General features: G+C 37.2%; 1 protein-coding gene across 2 annotated transcripts in view; it reads left to right on the top strand.

Annotated features, from left to right (window-relative positions):
* The window catches only part of CCDC169 (coiled-coil domain containing 169), a 46242-nt gene that overhangs the window by 9431 nt on the left and 10582 nt on the right, over positions 1-26229 (top strand). The window contains exons 3-7 of one of the 2 annotated variants that reach the window (XM_047870787.1): positions 486-596; positions 678-718; positions 20631-20729; positions 20949-21002; positions 25731-25807. In XM_047870787.1, the coding sequence (XP_047726743.1) occupies positions 486-596; positions 678-718; positions 20631-20729; positions 20949-21002; positions 25731-25807 (382 nt within the window). Of the gene's footprint in view, positions 1-485; positions 597-677; positions 719-20630; positions 20730-20948; positions 21003-25730; positions 25808-26229 lie in introns of those variants that run through there. The other variant, XM_047870795.1, reaches the window with a different exon arrangement.

Here is a 26229-nt window from a genome sequence, read left to right as displayed (position 1 = left end):
AAACAGTTAAAAAAAATAATAAAAAATAAAATGAAAACCCCCAAATCTTAAAAAAAATATTACCTGTCTTTATATTATATTAGAATTAAGTTGTTATATTGACTTAGATGTGTTGGTAGATTATAATATCTATGAATTGCAGTTCAGGTTTATAAGAAGGATGTAAAATATTTTTTTTAAGTAATTTAATCAGGGGCACCTGGGTGGCTCATTTGGTTAAGACTTTGGCTCAGGTCATGATCTCATGGTTTGTGAGCCTGGAGCCTGCTTCAGATTCTGTGTCTCCCCTCTCTCTGCCCCTCTCCTGCTCATGCTCTTTCTCTCTCTTTCAAAAATAAATTAAAACATTAAAAAAAATTAGTCACTCTAGTTCGTCTATATTGCTAACAAAGTCAAGTACAGTAAGATTGAGCCAATTAATGGTGGTGTAATGAATAAATGAGAGGTGGCAAAGTGATCTTGATTTTCCCCTCTTTTTCACTCAGGTGGTGAATGGAAAGTTCGTTATGAGACACAAGTTGAACTGAATGATCAATTAGAAAAGCAAATTGTTTCTCTAGAAGAGAAAATGAAAAAAATTTGTGGAAATCCTTCAGGTACAGAAACAACTATATATATGTTTTTAAGTTGATTTAAAAGTGATAGAATATTAATTGTTCATATTTGCTTTGTTGTAGATAGATTGTCTTTTATCCGTGTCTATGAAAAAATGCCAGTGGTGAGTAAAAGCTGGTTAAATAAGAAGAATAATTGAAGGAAAGAAATTATGTACTTTTTAAAAAAATAGATCCTCCCAAACATTTAAAGACTGTATCAAGTTACAAATAAAGTATTTTGTTCATTGGAACTCTTCCTAGGAAGTAAGGAGTTCTGTAGCAAAATCTTCAACTTAATGTCCACCTTATAAAGCTGGGCAGGGTTGCAGGTACAACCAAAATGGAAGAAAAAGAATTTCAGTAATCAGGCTGGGTGGAAACACAAGTGTGTTTATTCTGTAACCTAAAAGAGCCTATTAAACACAGAAATACAAATCTTTACCTACATAAAAACATTTGCATTCCACTTCCTCTGGAATATATACACATGTATAGATATACACACATATATATTCGCATTCACACACACACACACACACACACACACACACACACTATATATATATATATATATATATATATATATGTATATATATAATCCAACAGAGAACCCACAAAATTACCCTATAACATGAAAGAAACCTCATTGAGCTTATCTACCTATTTTTTCTTTGGGCGGCCCTAATGACATCCTTTCCTCCTGATAAATTACTTAAATTCATATGTTTTATATTTTACAAAGAACATTTATTTGTTTTTCATTGATTTAAATGTTTATCGTTTAAAATGTAGAGAAGATCTGATGCATGACTTTTCCTGGGTCTAGAGCATGCTTGGAAATAGCCTTTTCTTTATAACTTCATGCTGCATTTTTACTTAAGGAATATTCAGAAAAACATGGAAATATTATTAAAAATCAAGGGTACCTAATATGAAAATGAAAATATAATACCTAAATTGGCAGGATTATAACTCCATGAGATAAAATTTAATATTATTCCTTTTAATACCTGTGACACTAAGCTTAAAATGACTAAGTGAGGGGCACCTGGGTGGCTTAGTCATTTGGGTGTCCAACTCTTGATTTCAGCTCAGGCCATGATCCCAGGGTCATGGGATCCAGCCCTGCATCAGGCTCCATGCTGAGTGTGGAGCCAGCGTAAGATTCTCTCCCCCTCTCTCTCTCTCTCTCTCCCCTCCTCTGCCCCTCTCCCTCTGCCCCTCTCCCTCTGCCCCTCTCCCGCCGCCCTCTCTTCTATCTCTCAAAACAAAAACAAAAAAAATGACTAAGTGATTTGCTCAAAATCACACAGTCTGGAAATGTGGAGGTCAATTCTCTTCCTCTAAAAAAAGGAAGAGAATGCCCATTTGACTACACCATACTATGCCAACAGCCGTTCTATACCACTTACCAGAAGTAACATGTTTTTTAATAGTGGGACTGCTATATTCACAGAGGTCCTGGGGACCAGAGCACTTATGGAGATTGCTCTTTGAATAACTGCAGACCTTTAGTGAAAAATACAGAAAAATCTTGTATTTTTTAAAATAATGATTCAGGAAAGAAATAATCTAATTTGTACACCTCCGTTATTTTCAACCCAGAAATACCTCTATTACTATGGCTTGGAAAGTCAGGAACATAACATTTTTTTCCCCCTACCATAGAGTCATATCCCCATCTTGTGGTATTTAGAAATTGCTGCAAGGGCTATTTTAAGCCTTGTCTTTCTTAACTGTAGATAGAATTTTAATTCTACCTATAGAATATAGAATATAAAATATTCTGGCTCCCTGTTTCTTGATAACTTATCCTCAGTACTAGCTAAGAAATTGGGTATCGCCAGCCTTATGGAGAGTGGCCACAAGAGCTGCTGTGCCATGGTGCAGTACTCTAGAGCAACCCAAGAAGATTTGATTGGCTTTCTAACTGGTGCCTCAGACTCCATAACATACTCATGTTGACAAAAAATACATTTCTTCCCTTTGATGGGTTTGTGTTAATCTTGAAAAAAATATGGTCTTCTAAGAGGTTTAGCTCTGGAGACAGATAATTTTATTTCTTTTCAGTAAAGGACTGAAGACATTTTAGAAGAACCAAGAGTAGGGCCATGTACCAAGCAGAAAGGAAAGCTAATGAAAGTGCAGCTCTTGAGGAGCTGGTTCTCTCTATTTTGGGGGCAGATACCCTGCATGCATGAGTATTTAGGTTTTCTTACACATGGAATCTGGGAGGAGTTTGTCTGAACAGCAGCAGATTAGGAATCTAGCCAAGGAGCTGGTGATAGAAGTAGCCAGCTACTGAGCAAAAAGCATTGGGATCCAAGAATCTGATATCCAATGACAAAATCTTTTATTCAAGGTTAAAAGAGAATATATTAAGTCTTATTCTTTTTTTATTTAATTTTTTTTCAACGTTTATTTATTTTTTTTGGGACAGAGAGAGACAGAGCATGAACGGGGGAGGGGCAGAGAGAGAGGGAGACACAGAATCGGAAACAGGCTCCAGGCTCTGAGCCATCAGCCCAGAGCCCGACGCGGGGCTCGAACTCCCAGACCGTGAGATTGTGACCTGAGCTGAAGTGGGACGCTTAACCGACTGCGCCACCCAGGCGCCCCAAGTCTTATTCTTTATATAAAAACAATATTCATGAAATTCAGATATATACTCTATGAAATGAAGACATTTTTAGTTTCCTATTAGGTTGATAATTGGAGAAAAGGGTTTAAATTATTTTTGGGGCGGGGATAGAATATGAAATGAAACACTTTTTATAAATTTACTGATTCTTAATCTTTGTTGTAGATTGTTTAGTCTTTAGGAGTAACCTATACAGACATACGTAAGAAACTGATGTCAGTTTGAATACCAATTTTGACTAACTTCAAACTGCAAGTTTGTGTATGGGCAAAACAGGGATGAATACTAATTTATGACCAGTATATATGTCATTTAAAAAAATGTTATCATTTAGAAAAAAATATATAAAATATTAAGTAAGTAATTTACAAACTGGGTCATAAAAGTGGACTTGATCTTAGTATTCTAGAAAAAGTATTCACTTAAGTGAGAATGAAGTTCTGGTCCTTGTTCTGATACAGAATGGTATCAACCTTTTTGAAGGTTGAAGATCAACCTCAACCTTTTTGAAGATTATTTTTCTCACCCACAGTTACTATATAGATTAGGTAATCTTTAAAGTGCCTTTCGACAGTATAATTTGTTAGAATTTAATTTTAGCAAGATATTTCAGTAAAGGGTTACATTTGGTTGCGTGTAAAAGAAAGGCTTAAACCAGTAAGGTGTTTTGTTTTGTTTTCTCATGTAACAGGAAGTGTTAGAGGGATGCAGTTGGGGTTGGTATAATGGCTCCTCCAGACTCTTGACTCTCCACTCGGTCCTTTAATGAGTGGTTTTTGTCCAGCATGGTCACAAGATGGCTACTTCACTTTCTCACCTGCTTCACCTTCTCTTTCAAAGAAAGAAGTAGATGAAGGGAAAAGGGCAAAGGTGAACGCCAGTCAAGTCTGTTTTCTTTCAAAGTATTTTCCAACGTGCTGCACCCAACATCTCCCCTTACATCTCATTGGTTAGAACTGCATCATGTGGCCTCCTGTATCTTGAAGGAAGACTGAGAAATTTAGTGTTTTACTGAGCATGGTAGTAGGAAGAAGGGGAGAATGTGTATCAGTTATACAATTAGCTCTATGTGCCATACAAGATCATTTTCAATGAATACCATTCATTTTAAAGTAGTATGCATTCATTTAATATTATTCAGAAAATAAAAGACAAGGATAAGTATTAAGTCAAACATATCTACTGTTGGCCTCTTTTTTAACAGTTTTGCATGCATGTATATTGATTAAAAATTACAACCCGGGGCGCCTGGGTGGCTCAGTCGGTTAAGCGTCCACCTTCAGCTCAGGACATCATCTCATGGTTCTTGCGTTCAGGCCGGCGTTTGGCTCTGTGCTGACAGCTTGGAGCCTTGAGCCTGCTTTGGATTCTGTGTGTGTGTGTGTGTGTGTGTGTGTGTGTGTGTGTGTCTCTGCCCCTCCCCCATTTGTGCTTTGTCTCTCTCTCTCTCAAAAATAAACATTGAAAAAATAAAAATTACAACCCAGTAAATAAATGAACCCCAAAAAAGGAAAAAATAAGGACATACTTTTTTTTTTAGTAAAAGATAAAAGATTTATTCAAAAAGAAACCAGAATGTAAGGATAGCATTTCTAAAATATATATTTTAGAATTTTAACCTTGTTTTGTGGATAATTTTGTATCCTGTAGTAGTCATGGACAATTAAACCAATGATTTTCTTATGTTATATTTTCTTCCTGTATATTTTTGAAAGCTACGTTATTTTCCATTGCACTGGATTATTAATATTCAATTCCTTTTCCCTATATTTGAATATGTTAGGTTATTTGTGGTTTTAACTTTGAATAGAATAAAACTCACAGAGGATAATCTGACAACCAATATATTCTAGTATTAGTAACTCTTTAGTTTTTGTCACTTTTTGATTTCAGTATTTTAATGAAAACAATCTATAGAGTCGAGGACCCTTTTGTTTCTCTCCCTGTCTCTCTCCCTTTGCTTCCTCTTTATAGGACAGTACTATCATGGATTTGGTATACATCATTCCAATTTATTTTTAAATACCTTTCTACAGATATTGTATCTAAAAATTCATAAAAAATATCATGTTGCACACATGCTTTTTTAAAATTCTGTCCATGTTAATACATAAGGATCTGATAAGTTTTGTTTGCTACATAGTATTCCACTTTATATCTATATATCTTCATTTGCTCCCCTATTTATGTACATTGTGGATTTTTCAAAATATCACTATGACAAACATTGCCACAAGGAACATGCTTAATACATGTCTTCTAGTGTAAAGTGTTCCTCTAGAGTTGGCTAACTTTTCTACAGAGGGCTAGATGATATTCTCAGCTCTGCAGGCCATATGATCTCTGTTTGCTGCTGCCGTTATAGTGTGAAAGGAGCTGTAGACAATAACTAAATGAATAGGTAGGGTTTTATTCTAACAAATCTTGACTTATAAAAGCAGGCTATGGCTGGACTTGGTCTTCAGGCTATAGTTTGCTGGCCCTTGCTTTAGGCCAGTGGTCCTCAAACTTTGGTAGGTAACAGAATCACATAGGAAACTTCATAAAAATACAAAGGCCAGCCCTATCCTTCAACCAGCTTGCCATTTCTGAGTTCTTTATTAACTCCAGATAATTCAGATATACACCAAAGTTTGAGAATCACTGCTCTAGTGTACATAGAGTGAAATTTTTAGATCATGATATATGCATATTTTCAAAGAATGATAGAATCCCTCTGGATCAATCTAAAGACATCTCAGGCCTACAGTTAGTTCAGTAGGTCTGGAATAAATACAAGAGGTGATGGGAGATACGACTGGAAATATAAGCAGGCCCTCGATAACAAAGGATTTTGTATACGTGTGAACCTTTTTATATGTGATGGGAAGCTTTTGAAGTATTTAATATAGATTTTAAAAGCCTTTTACCCCCATGGAGAAAGGCTTTCCCAGGGTCAGTGAGATTTGGGGCAGGGAAACCAGTTAGGATACTTTTGTAGCAGTCCAGGTGAGGGAGGGTGAGTTGTTCAACTTGGGCAGTAGTATATGGGGGTGGAGCCAACGTGACAGACTTAAGAGATATTTAGGAATGTGGATTTCATGAGTACTTGGATGCTGGGGTGAGACTGGGAGAGGACTGGAGGATGATTAAGGGCTCTCGCTTGAACAATGACTACAGTGAACCAACACAGTAGGAATCAGAACTAGGTGGAGTGTTAGGAATGGAGTTTAGTGTTGTGTATGTTACATAGATGATAGTGGTCAGTAAACATCTGGACATGACTTTAGACCATGGAAAGTTGTCTTTCCGTAAAGAGAGATCATGGAGTCATCAGTGTCATTTGAAGTCATGAAAGTATGAGATTGTTCAGAAAGAAATACATGGTCTGAAAAGTAGGATTGAGGATGGAATCTTAGGGAATACTAACACTTAAGGTTTTAGCTGAGGAGGCAATTCAGTGAAGATAACTGACAAGGAAAAATATTGAGAAAGGGAGAAGGGAGAGCTGGAAAAGGGTGTTATTACAGAAGTTAAGGGAGAAGAAGGTTTTAATGAATGTTTAGCAGAAGAATGTTCTCCAGGAAATTTCAGGTGCAGGGTAGGACAAAGCACATGGTCCGAAGTTCCAGCACATTATTGATTCAAAGGGGAAAGAAGGTAAGCAAATGGTAATGAGAAGATAGGATACTGAGAGAAAATGAGTGTAGTGAAAAAGCAGGGGTGAGACAGTTGGAGTCAGTGTAACCCACTTTACCCAGAAACATGGCTTTTAGAATTAGACTGCCCTGATTCAAATTCAGACTATGGGACACTAAGGAAATTATTTCATTTCTCTGAGGCTTAATTTCCTCATCTGTAAAATGGAGTTAATTAAGCCCTCTTGCAAGTTTGTCATAAGTATTATTAGAGTTATATATAAAGCCAATAGCATAATACCTGACACCGTAAGTACTTCTCTCAATAAAGTGTTAGTTCCTTTCTTCCCTTCCCTTGATAGCAGGAACTTTAGAGGGAACTCTAAGTTTCATTAGAACAAAGTCTGTTGTGAAATTAACCTTAGTACATTTCAAGAAAATAAGGGCAAGGGTAAGTTGTGCAATATGTTTTCACTTATTCAGCTGTGCTGTTACAGAGGTTGTGAATCTTCTGGTATCTTCCTAAAACTATAGTAGAATTCTATGGCTCCTTAGTCCAGAAAGCAGGGGGCTCTTCAGGGATCTAATAAAAAGCACAGAACTTTTACTTCTTTGGGGGTTGCTGAGTGGACATTTTCTAACCTCTTCTATTTGCATCCACCAGAAGAACCTAGTGCTTACCTAATGTTCCCTCCAAGAATTTCCTGGTGTATTGAGCAAAGATCTGTATCCATTCACTCACTAGCAGACTAGAATCTATCTTAAGCATTCCAAATGACTAAAAGTTAATGATAATTAGGCTGTGTTGTCTCTGATGAGCAATAGCTATTTTTCAGGTTCTGACTTGGCACTCTAGGCTTCCTCATTAATCTCCAGTTAGAATACAAAGCTGAGAATTCAGCTGAACTCTTTATCAGAACTGTATGGCTCCTGGTAGATAGTCCCATAGGTAGTTCCCCAGTAATGTTTTGAGTACAACAACAACAACAACAACAACAACAACAGATTTAGGGGATATGTGTCCCTCAGAGAAAGAGTTACAGGGTAGTCTCTCTTGGGAAAAGTTACTATAAAGTCTTTATCAAAAAGTTCTATCGTATCCCTGTGGTCAACTCTATTGCATGGTGGAAGTCCTGTTCCTTGATTCATTAGCAGTCAAAAAATTGATGACCCCTTATCTTATAGTCTGTTTAGGCTGCTATAAAAGAATACCACAGACTGTGTGGCTTAAAAACAACAGAGATTTACTTCTCACAGTTCTGGAGGCTGGAAGTCCAGGATCAAGACACCAGCAAATATGGTGTTTGGTAACAGCAGTTTCTGGTTCAGAGATGGCTCCTTCTAGCTGTGTCCTCACATGGTGGGAAGGGGCTTGGGAGCTCTGTGGGGTCTCTTTTATAAGAGCATTATCCTATTAATGAGAGCCCCACCCTCATGACCTGAGTATCTCCCAAAGTTTCCACCTTTTAATGCCATCATATGAGGCATTAGGATTTCAACACATGAATTTGGGGAGGTCACAGTCATTCAAACCATAGCACTTCTATTTCTCTCTGCTTCTTTTTCCCATCAGTGCATTCCCTTGTTTCTCAGTACAGGCAGACAGCTTGGACCCTTACGGGAAACCTCTCACCAGAGCAAACACTCTGCCAGTCAGATGGATATAGCACAGAAGATCCTGCTCCTAAAGCCAACAAGGCTATGTGCTGGTGGGAGACATGGAGGAGAAAGTATGGAAACAGAGAAATATTATTTAGGAAAATGTTGAGTTTCACATTAAATGTTCTCTGGAAGACTCTTGATCAATTAGTAGAATATCAAGTCATAGGAAATTAATTTGCTGAAATCTAAATCTTTGAATACATTCTTATGAAAATGGTTTACATTTAGTATCATCATTGAAAATATATTCAGAAAAAGAATATGTTTAGGTCATAAGTTCATATGTATGGAAGATGCTACTAAAAGCAAATTTTTGGTGACTTGGTAAATTTAGAATCCTAGGTGAATTGGCCTCTTTGCAAGTTAATCCTTTGGTCAGTTGACTTCTTGAAATGTTAATTGTTGGATATTTATCTAGTTTCCCTTCTGAAGTATGTAGCAGCTTTCCTTAGGACAAACCATAAAACCCCTCTCTTAGTCCTGCTTATTAACAAGAGAGGCTTGAAGGAAGAGATGGTTTTAAGTCTTACAAATTCCTTCAAACAGCTGGACTAGTCTCTTCATCATGTACTTGATCCTTCAAAGAAACAAGACTCTCCCTTCATATCATTCTCTATTTTGGTCTCTTTATGTTCCACATGCTGACTTCCAATGTCCTTAATCATCGTGCTACTCTTTTGTTCATCCTGATGCCCCATACCATTTTCCTGAACGTGATTCCCTTTATTGTGATTCAGATTCTTCTTTTAGTTACGCTGCTTCATGGGGTCCTGGACAAACATACAGCCCAGTTTGGACCTTCCTGAGAGCTATTACCTCACTGAAGCATCCAGTCATGCTCCTACTGGGCTCATTCTGGTCATTTCCACATTCAGAACATTGTTAGAAATTCTGTTTTTAAAGCCATAAATACATATTTTAGAGCCCAATAACTGGGAATTGATAGTAATGAACCAAAAGCACTACTGAAATCTCTAAATATATTTGTATTTAAAGTGATATATCAGCCATATAGTGAAAGGATTACTGAAGGGATCTTGGATTCTCAAGAATGTGATATAAATAAAGTGAGAGGTGGAGTTCCCACTAGGCATCTGGCTGGTGGTAGATCTGTAGAATCCATCTTAGACTGCTTCCTGATATATTCTGTCCCAGATATCACCAAGTTTGTGCTCTCCCCAAAGATCATGTGTCAATTTGGAGACAGGTGTAGCCTCAAATCACAAAACAAGTTACACAGATTTTATATATAACCTAATAACAATGTTGTCCACAAGGGGGCACTTGGTACTTAAGCACACAGAAGGCTGCATCCACTCACTGCTGCAATTGCCTTCATTGAAAAGTACTACATATCTAGGAGCTGTGATTTAATTGTATTCTCATATTTTTCTCTTGTAAGCATTCAATAGAGTTATTTTTTTTGTAGTTTTTATGTGTTCTTTAGTATAGTATAGCAACTACCATTGCTTAAAAAATAGGTGGCTAATAGAACTTCCTTTTGACTTGAGATAGAAGAAAGGGACTTAAAAAAAATCAAGTAAGAATATTTGATTTCAGGTATGTAAAAGTATGCTGAAGTTTCTTATATTTACCCTTTTGTTTCAATGTACTATTAGAAAGTGACCTTTTCTCATTTCTGAGGAAATAGGTGAAAGATTAAGAACTCATTAGTATCAGAAACAAAACAGCTCTTCCATGATAAGAGAAGAATTAATTTTTGTATATGTGATTTATTTTTGGTTAATTTCCAGTGGAGTCTTCAATTTGGCTATAGCTTTAGTATGTCTTTGCAGGCTGTAGTTTTCTAGTATGTGACCATTCATTGTATAATCAGATAAAAAGAGCTCCTTAGGAAGATCAAGAACATTAAGTTATAGGTCTTCTAATAAATTATAAGTGCTGGGATGAGAGAGTATGCCTTTGATAAAATAATTTTTAAAAATAGTTCATTTTGGAGTCAAAATAAAGAAGCCAAATCTAGAATAAGCCTTAAAGTTATTGGAATATAATTTTATAATTGTAAAGGATTTCTGATGTGTATAATAATTTTATAAATGAATAATTACAAATATCTTGCTTTTAATGGTCCAGAGTATTTAATGCCTAATAGTTTTTACAAAATCCAGAATGTGTCCTTGTTTTCTCTCCAGAACGATTTTTTTAAATTAATACTTTAACTTATTTATTTATTTATTTATTTATTTTTTATTTTTATTTTTATTTTAGAGAGAGAGCAAGTGGAGCAGAGGGGCAGAGGGAGAGAGAGGGGCTTCTAATCTGTGCTTAGCACAGAGCCCAACACGGGGCTCAATCCCACAACCCTGGGATTATGACCTGAGCTGAAATCAAGAGTCAGACATTCTACTGGTCGCACCACCTAGGCACTTCTAATTCATACTTTTTTTAAAAAAATCAGTTTTAGGTTCTTAACAAAATTGAGAGGAAGGCACAGAGATTTTCCACATACTCCCTAACTCTACACATGCATAGCCTCCCCATTATCAACATTACTCACTGGAATGATCCTACATTGACTCATCATAATCACCCAAAGTCCATAGTTTACCTTAGGGTTTACTCTTGGTTTTGTACATTCTATGGGTTTGGAAAATGTATAACGACATATATCCGTCCTTGTAGTATCATACAGATTATATTCACTGCCCTAAAAATCCTTTGTGCTCCACTTATTTCTCCCCACTCTTAACTCCCAATCACTGGCAACCCCTGATCTTTTTATTGTCTTCATAGTTTGGCCTTTTCCAGAATGTCATATAGTTGGAATCGTACAGTATCTAGTCTTTTCACATTGGCTTCTTTTACTTAGTAATATGCATTTAAGATTCCTCCATGTTTTTTCATGGCTTGAAAGCCCATTGGTTTTAATGCTGAATAAATATTTCCTTGTCTGGATGTGCCACAGTTCATATATCCATCCATCTACTGAAGGGCATGTTGGTTGCTTCCAAGTTTTGGCAGCTATGAATAAAGCTTCTGTAAACATCCATATGAAGGATTTTGTAGGGACATAAGTTTCAACTCCTTTGGGTAAATACCAAGAAGTGCAATCACTGGATCGTATGTTAAGAGTATGTTTAGTTTTATAAGAAACTGCCAGACTATCTGCTAAAGTGGCTGTGCCGTTTTGCATTCCCACCAGCAATATATGAGAGTTTCTGTTTCTCCACATCCTCATCAGCATTTGGTGTCTTCAGTGTTGTTGATTTTAGCCATACTAATTGATGAGTAGTGATATTTTGTTGTTTTAATTTGCATTTCCCTGGTGCTGTATGACATGGAACATTTTTTCATATGCTTATTTTTCATCTGTGTATCTTCTTTGATGAAGTATTTAAGATCTTTTTCCCATTTTTTTTTTAAAAACGTTTATTTATTTTGAGAGAGAGTGAGAGAGAGTGGAGGAGAGACATAGAGGAGAGAGAAAGAATCCTAGGCAGGCTCCACACTGTTAGCATGGAACCTGATGTGGGGCTTTGAACCCACAAACCATGAGATCATGACCTGAGCCGAAACTAAGAGTCAGACACTTAACCGACTCAGCCACTCAGGTGCCCCTTTTGCCCATTTTTAAATCAGGTTGTTTGTTGTTGAGTTTTAAGAGTTCCTTGTGTATTTTAGATAACAGTCCATTAACAGATGTGTCTTTTGCAGTCTGTGACTTGTCTTAGAATTCTCTTGGCATTGTCTTTCACAGAGCACAAGTTTTCAATTTTAATGAAGACCAGCTTGTTTATTATTTCTTTCATGAATAGTGTCTTTAGTGTTGTTTCTCAAAAGGTATCACCATACCTTTTCTCTAGGTCATCTAGGTTTTCTCCTATGTCATCTTCTAGGAGTTTTATAGTTTTGCATTTTACATTTAGGTCTGTGATCCACTTTGGGTTAACTTCTGTGAAGCATGTAAGATGTCTATATTCTTTTTTATTTTGCATGTGGATGTCTAGTTGTTCTGACACCATTTGTTGAAAAGACTGTCTTTGCTCCATGGTATTGCCTTTGTTCCTTTGTCAAAAGTCAATTGAAATAGGATCTATTTGTCCTGGGTGGTCTATTTCTAGGCTTTCTCCCATCCAAGTACTACCCAGGCCTGACCCTGCTTAGCTTCTGAGATCAGATGAGATTGGGCGCTTTCAGGGTGCTAAGGCTGTAGACCAGGCTTTTTATTTGTTCTATCGTTTTGCTAATACCAGTCTTGATTTCTTTTTGGTAAGTCTTGAAGTTGGTAAACATCAGTCCTCCAGTTTTGTTCTTCTTTTTCAATGCTGAATTGGCCATTTGGGCTTTTGCTTCTCCTATAAACTTTAGAATCAGTTCATCAATATCCATAAAATAATATGCTGGAGTTTTTATTGGGATTGCACTAAATCTGTAGATTGAGTTGGGAAGAATGGACATCTGACAATATTGAGTCTTCCCAGCCATGAACATGTTTTCATTTATTAACTTCTTTGATTTTGTTCATCATAGTTTTGTAGTTTTCCTTATCCAGATCTTACACATTATATTTTGCTAAATTTATGCTTAAGTATTTCATTTGTGGGGGGTGCTAACATAAATACTATTATGTTTTTAGTTTCAAATTCTACTTGTTCATTGCCTGGATATAGGAAAACAATTGATTTTTTTTATATTAACCTGGTATCCTGCAACCTTGCTATAATCACTTTTTAGTTCCAGAGTTTCATTTGTTATTATTGTTGATTATTTTGGATATTATACATAAATGATCATGTTATCTGCATATGAAGATAGTATTTTTATCTTCCTTCCCAATCAGTACAGATTTTTATTTCCCTTTCTTGCCTTATTGTATTAGCAAGGACTTTCAGTGTGATGTTGCAACAGGTGACGAGAAGGCACATCCTTTATACCATCTGATCTTAGTGGGAAAGCTTCAAGATTCTTACTATTAAGTATGTTACTATAGTTTTGGTTTTGTTTTTTTTTTAAATATTCTTTGTGAAATTGAGGAAGTTCCCCTGTATTCCTAGTTCACTGAGAGTTTTTAGTATAAGTAGGTGTTGGATTTGTCAAATGCTTTTTCTGCAACTGTTGAGATGATTACATGATTGTTTTAGTCTGTTGATATAATATATTCCATTAATTGAGACAGTTTATTTTTGTGCTTGTCTTATTCCCATGAGATTGCCCCAATGAACCATCCTACTTTCCCGAGTTATGGCGTAATTTCAAAGTATAGAGCATCTAAAACTCAACTGTAGGAAACAGGCTCAGGGAAGGAGAATGTGATGGGCCCCAGGAATTCTGCTTGTGGGAACAGTCCTAAGGTGAACCAGGAAAACAAGACACTTTGTGGCTAGCATCTCAAATAAAATCTATTTTAGAATTCATAGTGTTTGAGTATAAAATTATTGAAGAGCTATTATTGAAGTAATACTAGTATAGTGTTTTAAAAAATGTGCTTAATTGGAATGGCTCCCATTGTAATCAAGATTATTTTGGTTGTAAAATTAAGAAGGGAGATAGTATATGTAGTAGGCTCTCAGACCCAAGCTCTGATAGGAAAAAAAAATTTAATGACTACTACAGTTCATTGTTTGGCATATTCACTCTTACATGGCCCTTTCTCACAAACCCATAGTCTTCTTCCCATGTACAAAATTTCTAGACTACTCCCACTTAACCAAATCTAAATATATCATGTGAAATTGGAAAACTATGCCTGGTACAATTAAAGCATTTTTATTGGGATACAAGTTGTGTAAAGTTGTGTAAAGATGGTTTTGGTAAAATTGAACTTGAAATGTCAAGCAAGTGTTAAGAATAGACACATAGGACTCTTAGATTTGGATGTGATATTTATTAGCAGAGAAATGATAGTTTATAATTGAAGTGAATGGATAAGAAGAATAGAGAAGGAGATCTCAGCAGGTGAGAAATTTAAACAAATTTTGGAAGATCCTCAGTTGGAAGAGTAGTCACTGACTTGACAGGACATATAGACATAAAGCAGTTGGCCACTGGGACCCCTTTGTCACCCTGCACAGTCAGGATGCTCTCCTTCAGTCAGGAGTCTATTTTCTGGAGAAATTAAGCTGCAGAACCTCTAGATTTGGGACCTTCAGGCACAGAGGAAGATGAGAGTGAAATAGAGGTCTGAGAATGAGGAAATTAAAAATACATGGTCTGAATAATGGAACTCTTAGCTCTTGTCCCCCAGAAAACCAGTGGCTAAGATTAAACCTCATAAGGTAGGAGACTGGACAATTCTTCAGTTGAAAAACTAAAATGCCCTTAAGAAAAGACTTTTAATGTGGTTACCCAGAGAATGTACCTTATGGACTTTCCGTGACAGGGGGGTTAATTGACTGAGGACCCCAGGCATTAGGCTTCAAAATCCATCAGTACTTTTGCATCAAGATCATACCTCCTATGGGCTGCTCCATGCCCATAATCAGTGCAGTGGGGATACTAAAGCAAACCTATTCCTGGGAAATGGGACTCCATTGTCAGTGACTTGGCTTAAGGATTCCTTGATGGTTTTGCTTAGGCTGCATGCCAACCTAGGATGTTTCCACTTCCACCTAACCTTCTTTTCCTTTTTCCCTCACTAAGGCTCAGACTTGCATTGTAATCAGCTTTTTGCATTGCTTTCCCAGCCTTCTCCTGCTCCTTCCCTATTTCCTCTCAGGCAGATATTTCTGATAACAGAATCATTTCACATTTAATCCCATCTTGGTGTCTGAAGACCAAGTCTACAGCTAGAGGTTCTAGGAGTGATGCAAGAAAATAGGAGGTAAGGTGGGGACATGGGCCTGGCTCTCTTACCATGTGGCAGGCAGAAGATGCTGTCCTGGCTGGTAGATGTGGCACCAATAGATGGCTCAGAGTGGCAGTTCAACTGCTAAAGACTTACTAATGGTGACCTTGGGAAATTTTATGGCAGAGGGGAATATTGTGAAAGATTTCATATTTGGACAATAGGGGGTTATTTTTAACTTGTATTGACACCCTGTGTAAGGATAAATGAGACTGAGAATAGTTGATAAGCACTAATATCTAAGAGTGAAAAGCAGAGAGTCTTGGTGGCAGTCTCTAAAGAGGCCTTCTATACCAGTGGTAGAAGGGCAGACACAGTAAAACAGTAGGGCTGAAGACCTGATTGTGAGTTGCAGAGCTCCAGAGGTATTCAGATAGTCAGTCCATGCACATGTGTTATGCAAAGGGCAGGGTCCTGATAGGAATAATCAGGGGTTCTGAAAAGTATGATAGGACATCTGGATGGATGCCCCTGAGGATGTTGACTTAACAACTACAGCTGCACCCTCTGGGCAGGCAGAGGTGACCCACCTCTACCTCTAGTAAGGGCTAGAAACCTCACTGTCTTAGAAGATGCTATATAGTCCTCTCTCCAACAAGGCAACAGGTTCTCCCCTCAGGAGTTGCTCTCACCTCCTCTTCTGGCAGCTGGGCCAATTAATGAGGGTGCTGTTAAGCATCTATAAAAAAAAGAGGGGCACCTGGGTGGCTCAGTCAGTTGAGTGTCTGTCTCTTGATTTCAGCTCAGGTCATGATCTCATGGTTCATGGGTTTGAGCTCCGCATTGGGCTCCGTGCTGATAGGACGGAACCTGCTTGGGATTCTCTCTCTTTCCCTCTCTCTCTGTCCCTCCCTTTCCATCCCCACTCCCTCTCTCTCTGTCTCTTAAAATAAATAAACATTTAAAAATTAAGCAAAAGAATGGAGGAGCAAGAGGCTGAGGACAGTTAACCCAGTAGAAAGCACAATTCTTTGCTCATTTGCCAGATCTGAACCAATTTTCAGTTTCAGAAATCATTGACCAAAGAGGTGGGTAGATTCCTAGCAGAAAGGACCCTATGTTGGTCCAAGTATATATCTTGACAATATCTCCAGTTTTCGCCCAAAAGGGCCTCTGACCACTTGTGTGGGTGACGGTACACTGTGAGAAAGGAAACGACCAGACATTTTGAAGTCCAAGTTGACATTGATTCCCCAAATGCCTACAGTCCAAATCACACTGGGCCCCATGTGTTCATAAACTCCCCTGCTCCCGTGGTGATCATTTTCCCAGTCCCGAGTGTATAATTGGAACAGATATACTTGACAATTGAAGTTAACCCCCTTACTGGGCCTTCATCTCTGGAGTAAAAGCTTTCACAATGGGAAAAAACACATGGAAACTTTAGAAACTGTCCCTCTCCCACCCAAGGTCAAAATTGTAAAGCAAACACAATTTCTTATCCCGGGGAAAAGAGCAGTGATTAGTCCCACAATTAAAAACCTAAAAGATGGAAGGGTCCTAGTGCCTATCATTGCTCTATTTAAGTTGCTAGTCTGGCCCCTGCAAAAACTGGATGAATTTTAGAGAAAGACTATAGGCCACTGCAGGCTTAACCAATTGGTAGCCCCAACTGCAGCTGCCTTGCCAGATGTGGTATCCCTGCTGGAGCACACTAGTCAGCCTTCAGTGTAGGGTGTGCAGCCACCGATTTCGAGAATGCATTCTTTTTGTTCCAATTAGAAAAGAGGATCAAGAACAGTTTGCGACTTCTGGCTTCAGCTCCAATATGCATAGTGCTGTCATTACAACAAAAAAAAAAAGGTGAATCATTGTTCACACTGTTCAACACACCCAATCACTGTTCTTGACTCATTAGTGAACTGAGTTTGCAGGGCAAACTCCCATCCTGAAATCTGTATAAACAGACAAATCCAGATAGTTACTAATGACATCTGCTTCCTTGGAACAGAGCCTGCTGGAAACTGGTAGGAACACTTACATGGTGATTTTGATGAATTAATGGAGGAAAAATAGGCATATCCACTCACTATTAAAGTAACACCCACCCTGTCAGTAATTGATAGATCAAAAAGGGAGAAAAGTCAATAGAGACATAGTTGACCTGAACAGCAATCAACTCAATCGATTGACATTTATAGAATATTCCATCCAATGACAGAATACAGTTTCTTCTTATGCTTACATGTAACATTCACCAAGGTAAACCATATAAGACTCTCAGCTTCATGAGGTCAGGATCTGGGTTTGTAAATCTCACTGTGGTATCCTTAGCACAATGTCTGGAACATAGGAGGTGCTTGATGAATATTTTTTGAATAAATGAATGAATTGTAATATTAGGTAACAAGACAAAGAATTTAGTCAGGATAGGAGTAGTAGTGCGATATAGTCTAACACAAAGAAAGTGTATTAAAAATATTTAAGCTTCAAAGCTTAGAACTGCAAATCCACATCAGTAAATAACATAGAAACTTCTTCTGTCATAGAAACTGCCACTTGGTTAGTATTCCTACCCCCCTGCTTTCATTTTGCCACTTGTTTAATACCTTCCAATAGCCCCCTGTGTTTAGCTTCCTGAGCCTGGCAATCTAAGTCTTCTATAACCAGGGCTTTCCTTAATTATCTTACCTTACCTCTTATTTATTTCTCAAATAGTTTGCTTCACCTCTGTTATTACCACTAAATAATCATTTTGACTCAAGTCTTTGATCAATATATAGCTCCCCTTTTTTTCCCATCCAAATCCTTCTCTTTTGGGGGATCCTGAATGCTCTCTCTAGTCCGTGTTGATTGGCCTCTTTAAAAAAACTTGTAAGACATTTATTGTCTGTGCTTCACATTTTGGCATTTCATCATATATTGCCTTGAATTTTACCTGTTGCATATGTACATTTCTTGTATAAGCTTCTAGAGTTCTAGGTCATATCTCATTCAGGTCAACATTAATATAAAAATAATTTGTATCCCAGTAGTTTATCAATAAGATAATTTCTCTTAGAACTTAGAGTGTGAGGCACCTGGGTGGCTCAGTCAGGTGAGAGTCTGACTCCTGATTTTGACTCAGGTCATGATCTCATGGTTTGTGAGTTCCGGCCCCCACATCGGGTTCTGTGATGACAGTGTGGAACCTGCTTGGGATTCTCTCTCTCCCTCTCTTTCTGCCACTCCCCTGCTGACTGACACACTCTCTCTCTCTCAAAATAAATAAATAAAATAAAATAAAAAGAACTTAGAGTGCATTTTCCCATTGAAACAATATTAAAAAGAGTTAGATTATCTTTTTTTTAAATTTTTTTTTCAACGTTTTATTTATTTTTGGGACAGAGAGAGACAGAACATGAACGGGGGAGGGGCAGAGAGAGAGGGAGACACAGAATCGGAAACAGGCTCCAGGCTCTGAGCCATCAGCCCAGAGCCTGACACGGGGCTCGAACTCCCGGACCGAGAGATCGTGACCTGGCTGAAGTCGGATGCTTAACCGACTGTGCCACCCAGGCGCCCCCCAAAAAAGAGTTAGATTATCTTTTACCTTTATAAAAGTGTATTTAACAAATGATGTTAACTGAACCATATTACTCTGATGGGCTAAGCTTGGAATCCTTGGAGCAAAGGTCTGTGCAGCAGTATTTTGCACTACTTCCATCAGTCTCTGATTATTGGTTTAAAAACTCTTCATACTTGAGCAGTGGCTTATTTCATTAGGGTATAGTTTCCTTAAGATAAATCAGTTTAGCCTCTTAAATTTGTGGGACTTTCATGGAGTTTCTTCTGGAGCAAGTTTGTAATTGGGGAAGGTGGACTGAAAGCCGTTTATGATGCCAGTGTATAATTTTCAAAGACAACTAATGCGTGCCTGAGAAATATCACCCAGTTATGTTTTAATGGTAATCAAATATGCATAGTGGAGAATTGTCACAACCAAGGGATTTGTTTTATCACTGGTGTTATTTTTAGAGACAAGAACTTTCCTGGTCTCAGCTGACCTAATTATCCTATTGATACAATTTTTAAAATCCTAATAATTATAACAAGTATCTAGGAGAGAATTAGTAAAGTTTTTAGAGAATTAACTATTTTTCAGGAGGAAGATATGAGCTCTAAAATATCTCAGTTTCACCTTGTGGAGCTTTAAATCAGCTGCTTCTGTTTTGTTTTTTTTTTTTTCTTTAAATGTTTTAATAAATTCAGTGACCTAGATCATGACCAACAAGGGTTATATAGAATTCGATTTGGAGATTTTTTAAAAAACATTAATGTGTAAGAATACGAGAAATAATTGGGGTTACTGCAAATGATTAGTTATTAGTTTAGGGATTAAACTTTTAATTCAAATTGGTATAATGCATTATTGCTCTGGCACTTGGCTAAACCTCTACTCAGCTCCAGCTATTTGTGATGAACGGTATCTGCATTGAAGTCTTAGCTTCCAGAACTGTCCTACTCTGCAATATTCTCTCAGTTCTTCTGGCCATCAACTTCATTGTCTGTTCTTCCTCTCTACTATTGTTATGCTGGTATCAATCATATGGATATATACATAATAATTGTTTAGCATGTGTGGCTTTTGGAGTCAGATTACTTGGGTTCTTTTTTTTTCCCCCAAAGATTTATTTATTTATTTATTTATTTATTTATTTATTTATTTATTTAATGTTTATTTATTTTTGAGAGAGAGAGACAGAGAAACAGAGCATGAGCAGGGGAGGGGCAGAAAGAGAGGGAGACAGAAAATCTGAAACAGGCCCCAGGCTCTGAGCTGTCAGCACAGAGCCCGACGAGGGGCTCGAACTCACAGACTGTGAGATCATGACCTGCGCCCAAGTTGGATGCTTAGCCGACTGAGCCACGCAGGTGCCCCTAAAAATTTTATTTTTAAGTAATCTCTACACCCAACGGGGGGCTCAAGATCAAGAGTCACATGCTCCACTGACTGAGCCAGCCAGGCACCCCAGACTACCTGGGTTCTAATAACAGTTTCACCACTTATTAGCTGCGTGTCTTTGGACCAGTTATTTAACATCTATCAGATGTGATTTTCTTAACAGTAAAATGGAAACAAATATATTAGCCGTCTCTATGGCTGTTATAAGGATTAACTGAAAAAATCTGTGGAAAGCACTTAGCACAAGTACTGACTTGGCATATTGTTAGGATTCAAAAATATTGTAGTTATTACTATTACTTAAAAGGTATATACTATAGAATTTGAAATCACAGAACGTTATGGGGTAGAAGGCATTTGTCACTGAAATGTATTATTATTTAGAACATGAGTAAATGTAAAGATTTACTATTTATACTTTCAGGAATCCTTAAATATATTACTTAAACAGCTAGAAAAAGAGAAAAGGAGGCTTAAAAATCAAGTGAAAGACTATGCACTGAGACTGGAACAAGAATCAAAGGTTTGTTTTTATTCTGTACTAGAAATTTCTTTGTAACTGCCATGATTTTTAGTATGTTATCTACAAACCTACTATATTATTATCACAAAATACTTACAAAACTATTTCCTACACTATTTAAAAAAAACATAGAGACGTAAACTTGACTTAGAAATAGTCTTGCTAGTATTGCAAATCTTCTCTGATGTTGGGTTCTTTATTTTTGTATGTTTCTTGTAGGCTTACCACAAGACCAACAATGAGTGCCATACCTATCTAGCTGAAATGTCTCAGGTAACTTTTGTTTTCTTACTTCCAAATTTTAAGAGTTTCCTCTCACTATAAATTACATTTTTCACTTTTCTAGGTTTTTGATTGGTTTGATTTGATAAACATGTTGGGATTATAGGAGAAAATGTACCAAGTTTCTAAATATATAAAGTGAAAAAGGAAATTTATAGCTTTTATAAAAAGGCATAAAAGGAGATAAAACTTTCCCAAATTAAGGGAATTTTTTCATATTTGCTTCTTCTGTTATCTTTTAAGTTTGATCTGTAATTTCTAAAACTCAACCAAATAAGCAGTTATCCCTGTGCTATAATGAAATTCATGGTATTTTATGTCATAATTATGCACAGTGAGATCTAAGATAGATATAACACTGCTATCACTAGAAAGGGCTAGCAACTTAGTACAGAATTGGAAAGTATGCAACTACAAATGACAGGACAGGAAAGTGATCAGTAAATTAAAAATGATGTTGCATATATTTTCCATAGTTTTTCATTTGCCTTTCAGTTTTATTTATGATGTTAGTATTATAGAGTTTTTGTTTTGATGTTGTCAGAGCTATCTTTTATTTATGGCTTCACATGTCATAGTTTAAAAGACTGTTTTCATCTCAATGTTTCATAACATTTATCACATCTTTTTTTTAGTAGTTGGTTACCTATTTAACATTTCAATATTTAAACCTTAGCAACTTTATTCTGATGGATGTTTTAAGATCACAATATGAGTTTAGTTTTCAATGTGCATTATCTAAATGGAAGCATCCAAAGAGCAGTTGGACATATGAATCTCAGGGAAGAAAAGATAAAAATTGGAGATATAAACATGGAAATTATTGGCATATAGATAGTAAATGAAGCCAAGTGAATGAATGAAATGTATCAGGGAGAATACACACAGGGTGAAAAGAGAGTCTAGAATATAGCTCTGCAGAGTTTCAACAGTGATAGTCAAGGGACAAAGAGCCAAACAGAGGATTGGAGTCTTCAGAAGATAACTAGGTGAGGTAAGGAAGTAGAGGACCTTGAGGTCTAGGTTTGCCATAAAGATAGTCTGCTAGTCACTAATCTGGTGTTTCCAGAGGATCAATGAAAGGATTGAGAGGATGGAATTAAGACTGGGGATTGGAGTGGCACCTGGGTAGCTCAGTCGGTTAAGCATCTAACTTCGGCTCAGGTCATGATCTCGCAGTTTGTGAGTTCGAGCCCCGCATAGGACTCTGTGCTGACAGCTCAGAGCCTGGAGCCTGCCTCAGATTCTGTGTCTCCCTCTCTCTCTGCCCCTCCCCCACTCACGCTCTGTCTCTCTCTGTCTCTCAGAAATAAATAAATGTAAAAAAAATTAAAAAAAAAAGACTAGGGATTGGAGCTGAGAAGGGGATGTATAGAACAATTTGGGAATGAAAGTCAGGGCAGTAGTGGGTAAACGGAGGCTTAGATTTCTAGTACTAAGATTAAATTAGGAAATTGAGACAAAGTAGGATCACTCCTTGTAGCCTCCTACCCATAAAACAGTCAGTTTATACTTGATGGTACTGGATACTTAGTTGGCAGCACTACTTATTCCTGCCTTTCATCAGACCACGAGTCCCCCTAGAATATGCTGCTTTTCATGCATGTCAACTCCGCTTCCCTGAAGTTCTAGCGTAAATGCTACCTGCTTTATGAGATTGTGATTTGATGAAAGAACCACAGATTTTGGAGTCATTGTAAATTTGGATTTAAAACCCAGCTTTGTACTTGAGTGTCATTTGAGCTTTGGGGCCGTAATTTCTTTCCTTCTTGGTAGAAGGGGAAATAATAGTAGTGTCTTGCAGGGGATTTGTGAGTGTTTAGAGATGTAATATATGTAAAGTGCTGAGTAAAATGCCTGGCCCATAATACATTCTGAATTCTAATAAGTGGTGAGTATTATTTTCCTGTTTTTCTTTCCTGATCTCCCGAACCTCCCTCTCTGTGACAGGGGCATTAGATTTTCTTCCTGCCTCAGCTTCCTCCTTTACCTTTGTTTATCTGAAAAATTCATTTAGGTGGAATAGGTTCTACTCTGATTATGCAGGATCACTGAACATACAATCAAAGCCTATTTTAACAGCTTCCCAGGAAGCTGTTAATCCTGTTCTCCAGTATAAATGTTAATAAGGATTTTCACTCTAGAGTGAATTGTTAATCTTTACAGTCAAAGATGGTTCTGACCATGTGGATACTCCAGTGACTGGAAAGGTCAGTGGATGATCTGCAGTTCTTTCCATGCTGAATACATAAATAATTATTCTTAGGTGGATAACTAGAGCTATTGGCTGAGTCTGTTGTGTATACTTCTGCTGTCTTCACTGTTTTGAATGAAACGGAGTTTCCATATCTCACGATTTTTCCAGTTTACACACTATGTGTATAGTTGATTTTCAAGAATATATAAGTACATTCATTACTTAAAAGCCAGGCAGAAAGACTGACTCGAGCTGCTTGTAACACATAATAAACTTAAGTTCTACTCCCATAAACATAGAATTTTAGCAGTGGATCTGAGACATTATTGAATATAATACTTTGGTTTAAAGATATGGAACCTGAAGCCATTCTGTTTCATTGTCAAGCAATTGTAATTATTAGAATTGTTAAAGCATCATGTGATGCTCCTTATTCTCCTTCCTTAAAATCTATTGGTTTTAGTTGCATCCTCTGAAGAATATAGAATAATTCTATACTTCTCCTGTGTAACAGCTTCTCAAATATTTGAAAACAACCCTTAAGTGTTTCCATAGTTTTTTCCCCTACGCTAAAATATTAAATTACAACAAAAGTTACACTAGCAATTCCCTCCGACATGGGTTCTAACCTATCCAACTGTTCTCTTGTCTTTTCAAACAACTCTATTTTGTTATTGTTCAATTGAAAATAGAGTTCCCCAGATTTAAATCTAGACTTGAAATATAATCTCAATAGCATAGCTGTTAAAATCTTGCCATTTTTTTCCTCCTCTGCTGCCTGAGAAATCCTTGCGAAATACAGATACGATGTTGTTCCCCATTTAAAACCTTCAGTGACTCTGCATTGTCCAGAGGATCTCAGCAAAGCTTGTTAGAGTGGTCTACAAGGTCCTTTCCAACACACAGTGCCTGCCTTTCCATCCATGTTCCTGCTCACATCCTGTACTGCAGCCAGACCAGCCATATATGTGGTCCCTACATCTGTCATGTTGCCTTATAGTTGTAGGCCCTTGCTGCTCCTTCTGCCTGGAATGTCCTTTCCAGTTCTTGATTGGCTACTCGTCCAGGCCCCCTATAGCCCAAATTAGCATCTGCTTTATGCTTACAAAGCACCTGTGCAAACCTCTGTCGAGGCAGCGAATTGTACAATCTATTTATTGTGCTGTTTTCTCCAATAGATTGTAAGAATCATGATTTATCTTTGTGCCCTAGTGCTAAATTTGAGGTTGCCCATAGTGGATACTCCATAATATCTGCTAAGTGAATAAATGAATGAATTCCGTCTTCTGGTCCAATATGCCCAAAATTGCCCCTCTTAGCAAATGGTCTCACATCTTCATAAAAATGCTCTTGTCTTCTACCAAAATAAAACAAAAACAAACTTTTATTTTACCCTACCTTAATAAAACTACTACTAGGGTCACCTGGGTGGCTCAGGCAGTGAAGCCTCCGACTTTGGCTCAGCTCATGTTCTCATGATTTGTAAGTTTGAGCCCCACATTGGACTCTGTGTTGACAACTCAGAGCCCAGAGCCTGCTTTGGATTCTGTGTCTCCCTCTCTCTCTCTGCCCCTCCCCCACTCAAGCTTGCTGTCTCTCTCTTTCTCTTTCTCTCTCAAAAATAAATGTTAAAAAACAAACAAAAACCCCCTACTACTTAGCTTTCCTTTTCTCAGTTAAACTTTGTGCAAAGGTGGATATACTCACTGTTTTGCTTTTACTCCTCGACCTCTTTCAACTCCCTCTGACTCCCACCACTGGCTGTGCCACAGTTTACTTTTTAATTGCCAAACACGACTCCTTTTCAATCCTCCTGGTAGTAAACATCTCTGAGGCATTTCATATTGCTAACCACGCTCACTTTTTTGAATATCCCTCATCTCTTGACTTTAATGACAGTATTTTGTCCTGGGTTTTCCTATTGTTTAAATAATGGCCTTTGGCAATTCTCCCATCCCTTAAAAGATGCTTTCTCTAGTTTATATGATCAGCTCTCTTCTCTGTGTGTTCTTACTGAATGACCTCATTTACTCATGTCTTGAATTGCTATCTATCTCTAAGGTCATCAGCCTTGATTGTTCCACCACCTACAAAGAAGTCTCCACTCTTGTGCCGTGGAAGTATCTCAAAACAGACAAAAATAAAAATATGATCTTGTCTTTCCATTTCAGGACGCATACAGCTTCTATGGTCATATCTTCCTTAATGACAGAATGCATGTATTATTTATATTCAGTGTCTATTACAAAAACTTTTAATGATCTTTATACCCATAGATGATATGATTTAAACAATTTCCTCTGTATTTGTTATAAAAACCACATGGAATGTGGGGTTGAGATAGAGGGGTCTCCATAATATTTAGAAACCTTATAATCCTGGAGAAGGCCAGAATTTAGCTTCTCTTATGCATGCCACCTAAGGGCCTGGTTATAAAAGAGTTAATTGAGAATGGACTATTTCTCTTAGCTCAAAATCAGTCATGAAATAAGAGGACAAATGCTCAAATGTTTGTATTTCAGGTCTCTGACTCATACCAAGTTTCTAAAAGGCAACAGATGGATCAACTGCCTAGAATGAAAGAGAATTCAGTGAAAATGTAAGTCTAACTGTATCCTTCCTTTCTAATTAATTATATTTGCCTGTAGATGGTACTGACAAAACAGGTGTCCATTATATTTGGAAGTTGAACTTCTAGATTTTATAGCAACAATATAAAATAACAAACAGATGGTAGAAGAACTTAAAGAAGTTTGTGCTCTCTATTCACTATTTATATACATTTTTGTAGATCCCAAGAATATGTTTTGTCCTCCAACATGGTAAGTTCTTGTTTCCTAAGCTAGAACAATGCCATACCCAAGAAGAGCCTAAATCGACACCATTAACAACAATATAAATACAATTAAATTATCAGCCTTAACTTTTTTACTGACCAAAGATGGATACTGAAATTAGTGTAGATGACAGTGCAGTTTAAACTGTGTTTTCCTATGTAAACAAAGACAATTTAGGATGAAT

The sequence above is a fragment of the Prionailurus viverrinus genome, chromosome A1, assembly GCF_022837055.1.
Source record: "Prionailurus viverrinus isolate Anna chromosome A1, UM_Priviv_1.0, whole genome shotgun sequence".
In the NCBI taxonomy this organism is placed as follows: Eukaryota; Metazoa; Chordata; class Mammalia; order Carnivora; family Felidae; genus Prionailurus; species Prionailurus viverrinus.
This window is presented reverse-complemented; position numbering and strand designations above follow the sequence as displayed.